The 7,381-nt window shown below is 46.1% G+C and overlaps 1 protein-coding gene across 1 annotated transcript; it reads left to right on the top strand.

Annotated features, from left to right (window-relative positions):
- The first annotated feature begins 62 nt into the window (after positions 1–62).
- Positions 63–4,875, top strand: HSPE1 (heat shock protein family E (Hsp10) member 1). The gene is made up of 4 exons (XM_086615875.1): positions 63–419; positions 2,417–2,581; positions 3,999–4,088; positions 4,661–4,875. The coding sequence occupies exons 1-4, from the start codon at positions 63–65 to the stop codon at positions 4,709–4,711; spliced, it is 663 nt and encodes a 220-aa protein (XP_086472001.1). The 3' UTR covers positions 4,712–4,875.
- Positions 4,876–7,381: the final 2,506 nt, after the last annotated feature.

The following is a 7,381-nucleotide window of genomic DNA, read 5'->3' on the forward strand; positions in this document are numbered from 1 at the left end:
GACGGCCCTCCCGGGAGGCCGGGGTGCCGGCCGCCCTGCGCGCATGCGCGGCGAGCTCCGGCATGAACCACCCAGGTTCCGGGGCCCGCCAATTCCAGAACCTTCTGGAACGGTCATGCTCGCCGAAGGTCAAAGTTGAGCTGACCTCACTTCCGGGCGGGTATCCGACCCCGCGAGCCGGCGGGCGCCAAGCAGCGCGGGTGGCGGCGCCGCCGGGATGCCAGCAGTCCCCGGGAGCGGGGCGGAGCCCCGGGAGCGAAAAACGAGCGGCAAAATTAAAGCTGACCGGAGCCGGGGCGGGGAGACGGGGCCCGCCCCGGGGCGGGGCGCCGGGCACGCATGCGCAGACGGTGACCTTTCCTCACGTGTGCCCGCGGCGGCCCGGTCACTCAGCGGCGGGGAGCACAGCGACCGTTATGGTGAGTGCCTGCCGTCCGCGCCCCGGCACGCCGCCTCTGCTGTTGCTGCCGGCTTGGAGCCGGGCTGCGCTGAGCGGCGCAGGGACGCCGGTCCCGTAGGGCCTGGCGGCGGGCCTCTGCCGCGGGCTCCTGAGTAGCCCGCGGCCACGCCGCCGCGCCCGGGTGCCTCCTCGCCCTGCTGGATGCCGGTAGCGGCGGTCCCTGCTGTGCCCGCGGGGCCGGGCTGACCCGCGGGAAGGAAGGAGGGGAGGGGACGGGCCCTCGCCTGGCGCTCGCCAGCCCCGGCGGGCGTTAGCAGTGAGCCGCTGCGTGCGGGGATGTGTATCCGCCGCGGTCTGGTAGCCCCGCAAGGTCAGGCAGTCCTTGGGGGAGAAAGGGTTAAACCGGCGAGCGCGGAGGCCGCGGCCGGGATGCGGCAGGGGATGTTCGTGGGGGCCGCCTTTGGCTTCCCAGGCGCTCCAGCCCGGCGTTGTTTCCCGCCTGCGGTGGCGGGAGGAGCCGTCGGCGGCGAGCGCGCCGGGCGGGGCTGCGCGGACCGCGGTGTGGTCCTGCGGAGAGAACCGAAATTCCTTGCGCTGCGCTCGTTCTCTGTTTTATAAACTTTTATGGAGATCGTGCCTTGAAGGAGAATTGGGAAGGGCAGAGCTGCCCCTGCTCTTGCAGCGATGCGTTATTTTTACGGTCCTACTGACGCGAGGAATTAGCGTTTCTGAAAGCTGAGTGTAAAACGCCCCGTTCGTAAGTCTGGCTGCTTATTTCAGTTAAACACGGAACCTCCCTTTTAAAACATGGGGCTCAGGGCTGTTATCCTTACAGGATGAAAGTTACCGCCCTGGCAGCCTTTTCCTACGTTGCTTCTCACCACTGTGCTGGTGAGGTTAGTGAGGGGGACACACGGCTTTCACGTACTGTCTTTTGTTCGTGCTCTGCCTGGAATTTCGTTTTCCCCTGATTTCTAAAGCGTGCGTGTGTTGATGAGCGTCAGTGAAGGGCACACGGGTGCCAGGCCCTTGTTGCTCGTTGTTGCAATGAGTGGGGGCTCTGGGTGCCTTGTCCCCTGGAGCACTAACTCCATGCGACTTGGCAAGTCGCCATATCTTTCCTTCCAAGCAAGTTCCTTCTTCCTGACCCCTGCTTTTTGGGATTCCGTGCTTGCCTTTATTTCATACATGGCAGTTAGAGACTGCTGTTTTGGAAATGCAGGCACGTAGCAGTAAGTAGTTGCAAAAAAAAAACCAAACCAACAACCAACCAAATGAAAAAAATAAAACAACACCTAAAAAACTGCCCTAACCCTAACTCTGCTTAAGCAGAGGCAGATACTGAAGCAGTCAAGGTAGGAGTAGGCCTACTTTGTTACTTTTAGGGGCTTAAACCTAAAGTTTCTTGTAAAATTACAGTCATTTCTAGAAGGTGATACATGTAACAGCACTCTCGCTTCAGACTTCACACTTTGGAGGCTGTATATGCTTTTGTGAAGTGCTAAGGTTTGACAGGGCCTGAAAAAGACTGACGGGAGGGACCTGGCTGGACTTTTGCTTCTTACTGCACTCCATGGATGGAAATGCAGCTGTCCCAAGAAGTCCTTAACCGTCGTGAAATCTCGCTGTGAACCGAGTGTATGTTACATATAGTCAACAATTACGCTCGTCAAACTACAGTAACTAAGGGTTTGGGATTAAAGGCCTGCAGAGCTTTTCAGCTGGAGGCGGCTGTGGCTGCTCTGTCTGCTGGGAGTTTATTCCCCAGCTGGAGTACATCTTCCTGTGGCCCAACTGTCAGGATTGCCCAGCATCTGCTTGCGTCTTTAGCAATTTCTGATGCAATCAAAGGTGATGCATGTTTGCTAGTACTAAGAATAAATGCTCAGCAATTTTCTTAAAATATCAGTTTCTCACAAAAGAGAAATCACTTTGGTGGTTTTTTTTTTTAAACTCTTTTCAATTGCATGTTCATTGTAATGTTTCTCTTGTTTCAATGTACAATTACTTCCACAGGCAGGAAAAGCATTTAGGAAATTTCTTCCCCTCTTTGATCGTGTTCTGGTTGAGCGATGTGCGGCTGAGACGGTAACCAAAGGAGGCATCATGATTCCAGAAAAAGCTCAAGGCAAAGTGCTACAAGCGACAGTAGTAGCAGTTGGATCGGGAGCCCGAGGAAAGGTAAATATCCTGAAGCACTACATCTGGGTAGAATTAGTATTGGTGTGGTGGCAGCTGGAATATTATCATAAGAAAGGGATGGTTTCAGTGTAAATTTAGTGATAGCTGAGAAAAATGGGTGACGCAATGACTGAAACTGCAAGTACAGATTCAAAGAGGAGCTGGCAATTCTCCTGACTGGCTCTGACCTTGAATTCCAGCATTCCTTTCGTCATTTGGAAAATACTTGCCTTTTAAAAATCAGTATTATTTATTGATATTTATAAGCAGCTTTAAACAGTAGTGGTGTGGGTTTTGGTGGGGTTTTTGTTTGCGGTTTTGGTTGGAGTTTTCTTAGTTTTAAATATGTAAACAGTGTTTTGGGGGATATCTTGTTTCTTCACTTCTCAGCCAAAACCTTGAAGGATCAGCAGCCTCCTTTGTTAAAACGATTACACGCGCGAATTCCTGTGACGTGTGAGCAGGGTGGGATCCCAGAACGTGGCATTCACTGTCTTGTGCTGTGCAAAATATCATTGTCCATAAGGATCAGGATTACTGGACCAAAAAAAAAAAATATCAGGAATTAAAAGAAATAAGTGTTACATAGCTTTTTGTTTATTTTCCATGTTGAATATGCATCTGAGATCATAAAAAAAAAAGATAGTCTTCACAAAAATGACAATGGCTATGGGTTTCAGCATCAGAAGGGTTTTTTCCCCACCAAAGTAATGTTCAGTTAGTAGCAATAGTGGAAAACAGGTTAAATTTCAACTTGGGTATGTTGACTTGGACTTTTCCTTTATCATGAGTCCCTCTGTACCTATCATGCTGGTTTGTGTCAGTATCTGCTTTTTAGAGCCTTACATTGTGAAACAGTGCCAATATTTGACCAACATGCCAATATTTTATTTGTAATACAAAAATACAATTAAACTTTGTCAGGTGTTTATAAACAAATGATTTGCCAGCAACAGTGACAGTAACAAAGGTGGGGAGTATTCTCAACTGGCACTTGGAGAAATCAGCCTTGGCTATCAAGTACACAAATTGACTTTCTCCTTTCATTGTAGAAGGGAGTTTCATGGCCTGTTACTTAATTTCTCAGGTTTCTTGGGTGTTTTTTCTTTAAGTGAAGTCTTACTCAGTATGTCAGGTGAAGACCTCACAGTTGTATTTACACTCACAACTAAACGAAAATTAATTATATTCAGAAAATCACTGCAGTTCTACTGGTTAAATACTGCAGGACTCCGATGCTTGTGAATTGACCGGTGTGCTTTTCTTCCTGGTAAACCTTTATATTCTAGTTTCACTGCACAATGAAAACACAGAGTTGTTGTGATTTCCTGATGATGGATGGATCGTGGTAGTTTGGAGGAATTCTGTTACATCTGTCTGTATTGTGGAAAACTGAGGATTTGGTTTTTTCTTTCAGAATGGTGAGATTCAGCCAGTGAGTGTAAAAGTTGGTGAAAAGGTTCTGCTACCAGAATATGGTGGTACTAAGATTGTACTAGAGGATAAGGTAGGTTTCCCAACTTTGTGAATGCGAATTAAGCTGGTTCCCAAAATGTCATGCTGCCAGTGATGAATACTGTAGTTACTTCATAGTATTAGCAGTGTTCAGGAAATGCGGTTGTTGGTATTCAAATGAGAGCAGCTGAATCCAGCCAGCTTCTGGTACCTGTAGTACTTGCTACTTCCACCCCTGCTTAAAAGGAAGTAACCAGAGAAACCCCTGGCCTGACCTTTGCTGGGTGGACGAAGTGGCTCCATATGCCAAGCATATAGTAGAGGGAGCCCAAAAAGGCTTTGAAATTACTGGGAGTATCCTTGCTTTCTTTTGACAGGGAAAGCTTGCAGAATTGTCTTCTAACAGTTCCTGCACTTCCAGCTACTAAAAGTAGTAATGTGGTAGCTTTCCAAAAGAGTATGTTGTGAACAAAAAAAAAATATCTTTCAAGAGGTCAACATGTAGAGCTGGTCTTGGTTAGCTCTTTTTTGATTTTGTACTTCAGGACTGTGATAGCCCTGACTTCAGAACAGTATTTGTAAAACCACGGATGTGACATGTCCTAACGCTTCTTTTCTTTGCAGGACTACTACTTGTTTAGAGATGGTGACATTCTTGGGAAATATGTGGACTAAACTTGTTGCAGTATCGGTCATCCATTCCACTAAAATGCTGAATTTTTTCTTTCATCATGTAAATAATGTCCTTTGTTTTATAGTAAGCAGGCATTGAGTCTCTGAAATAACTTGTGATCTCACTGTAATGATGGAACACAAATAAAAATATGTACAGTCAGAAATGGGTTGCTCTTGCTTGAGTTCCATTGAACAGTGGCATTCAGATGACCACCAGCCAGCCTTAATTATTCCAAGTGACATCATTTTATATCCTTATCTCTGTACTGAGATTGTAAAGGTCTTTACAATAAACTTCTGAAACTATTCTGCTCCTGTCTCAGTTTCTGCTATTGCTCAGGGGAACTGAGTCGCGGTGAACGAACCTCTCAGAAACAACAGCTCAATTGTAGTAATATGTTATTTTCCCTAAACCCACATGAAGTTGGGAGACGAGTTTAAAGTGGTTATCGCACAGATGCAGGGAAGGGGACTTGCAGCTAGCTCCCTCACACGTTGAACTGTATATTAAAATAGATTTTTTTTTTTTTTAATCTGTTCTAGCACTAGCTAAGACACTAGTACACTGGAAGATGAATGCACACAAGCCTCCCTGCCACAAACAGCCTGTCCTACAGCAGGCTAAAAGGAGCTTGGTACTGTTCGTACCTGCGCTGGAACAAAATCATCCAGTTCATAGATGAAGCAGATAAAAATTATAACGTTTTTTCTATTTTGCCAATAGAAAACAAGTTCCCTCCAAAAGTTAATCAAGCAGAATTGGGTCTGATGCTGATCTTAAAGCAGATTTTGTTACTGATTGCTGTGTTATCTCAGGCCAGATCTCCAGCCTTCCCATCAGTTAGTCGAGAGCTGATTTGACAAATTGTGTTTATTTCCTTCATTCTCAATGCAGCATTCTTAAATAGCAAGACCTTTACTTAAGTAAAAGGTCCTCAGTGTCTCATGACCTTCAAGCATTATCTTCCACTAGGCAAGCATGCCTTTATCTTCCGTGATAAGGTAGGTATTCTGGTGTAGTCATACACCAAAGAGGGGAAGGTGTTTAACGTATTTACAAACTGTTATGGAAACTAGACCCCACGTCAGTAAGAAAAAGACACAGTAGGAATCAACACCCAATAGAGAAACGTTTAGGCCTAACATTTTGGTGTTTCTTCAAAGAAGGTCTTTTAGAGACGTGAATTACATGGGATCCCCACTCAGCAAATAGTTTCACCATGCTTACAGTTCTCATTTATGAGGAGCCACTACTGTCTCTGGGGGGGCATACTGAAGGCAGGTGACCCAGGGGTGGCACATACCCCCGACTGCCTGCGCTGCACCCCTCAGCCGACGCAGCACGGTGGTACCAGCCCACTCCCCAGCACAGTTACGCTGAGCTTGCACCACGTGAGTCTCTCTTCCCCCCGACCTACCTCCAACCCATGCTTTCAGCTCCAGCAGATTTTCAGCAGCTTGGTGCCATGCTTATTTAATAAAATACTTAGCATGGCTGTATCTACTAGTGGTCACACAACAATGAGTAAGAACAAAAGTCACATTTTCCTGAAGTCTTGTGGAAATAAGTAATTTATGGATGGGGGAGGGGGGGGACTAATGAAATGGAGGACACACTTGAGCATCTGAAGGACTGACAGAGAACATTTTATCCTTGCACTATGAGGCTATCACTGCAAGCAAGGACACAGTGACCACTACACAGCCAGGGTGATCCATCTGCTGCTACTATTCTTTAGTCCTTGACTGCATGCCAGATTCTATAACCCCCGGGTGCTATAGGGGAGGACAGAATCAATCACTAATGCTCTTTCTTTCCTGTGTCATTGCTGTAGGAATTTAGACTTCTTTATTCCACTGTGCTAGACTATTTTAGACCCTCAATTTTGGCAAAAATGTTACATACTGCCCCATCTAAGAAGGACAGTCCTTCCCAGCCTTTCCTCAGGCTGTCCGAATCCTAAGGAAACAAGATGGACTCTCTCTACTTTTGCTACTTTCCTTCCTTAACATTTCAGAACAGCATCCCTAAGTAGGAGCTGTACTGTTTTCAGAAGACCTTGGTCATCCTGGTACGTTATCCTGCCATAGTAAGAAAAGGATGAAACTTCTACACACTAGTAGAGAAGGAAGGTCAGATCCCTAGCAGCACAGGAATAGTCAGCAAGATTTTTGCCAAATATTCCACTTTTCACTCTTGAAGGTCATGAAGCAATGAGGACCAAGTGAAAACCAAAAAGTGAAATTACTGTTGATCAAATTTTGTTTAAGAACAACTTGAAATTTAATAAAAATAATGATCAGCTTCCAGGAATATGGGGTTAATTATCAAGGAGCAACATGAGACACCTACAGAGTTCGACATCTTCATCAAGAAACACTGCAGGTTTCTTTCCCTTTTCCGCAAACCCGTGAGCCAGTTGCACACTGAACTAGCAGATACGTACTTCTCTGAGAGGTATTTCTTCACCACCAGATTTATTTGCATTTTGGAAGCAAGATGTCCATGAAATAAAAATCAGGGACAAATGGAAATGTCAAATCCCCAACTCCTCTGTGCTTTAGATATCAGTTAAACCTTGAATATGATGATAAAGGAAAAAAAAAACCCACAACATCAACCCAAACTGCTGAATTTTAAAGGACTTAAATAGCTAGAATTGCTTTTGA

This window comes from Tauraco erythrolophus, chromosome 8 (assembly GCF_009769465.1).
Source record: "Tauraco erythrolophus isolate bTauEry1 chromosome 8, bTauEry1.pri, whole genome shotgun sequence".
NCBI classification, from domain to species: domain Eukaryota; kingdom Metazoa; phylum Chordata; class Aves; order Musophagiformes; family Musophagidae; genus Tauraco; species Tauraco erythrolophus.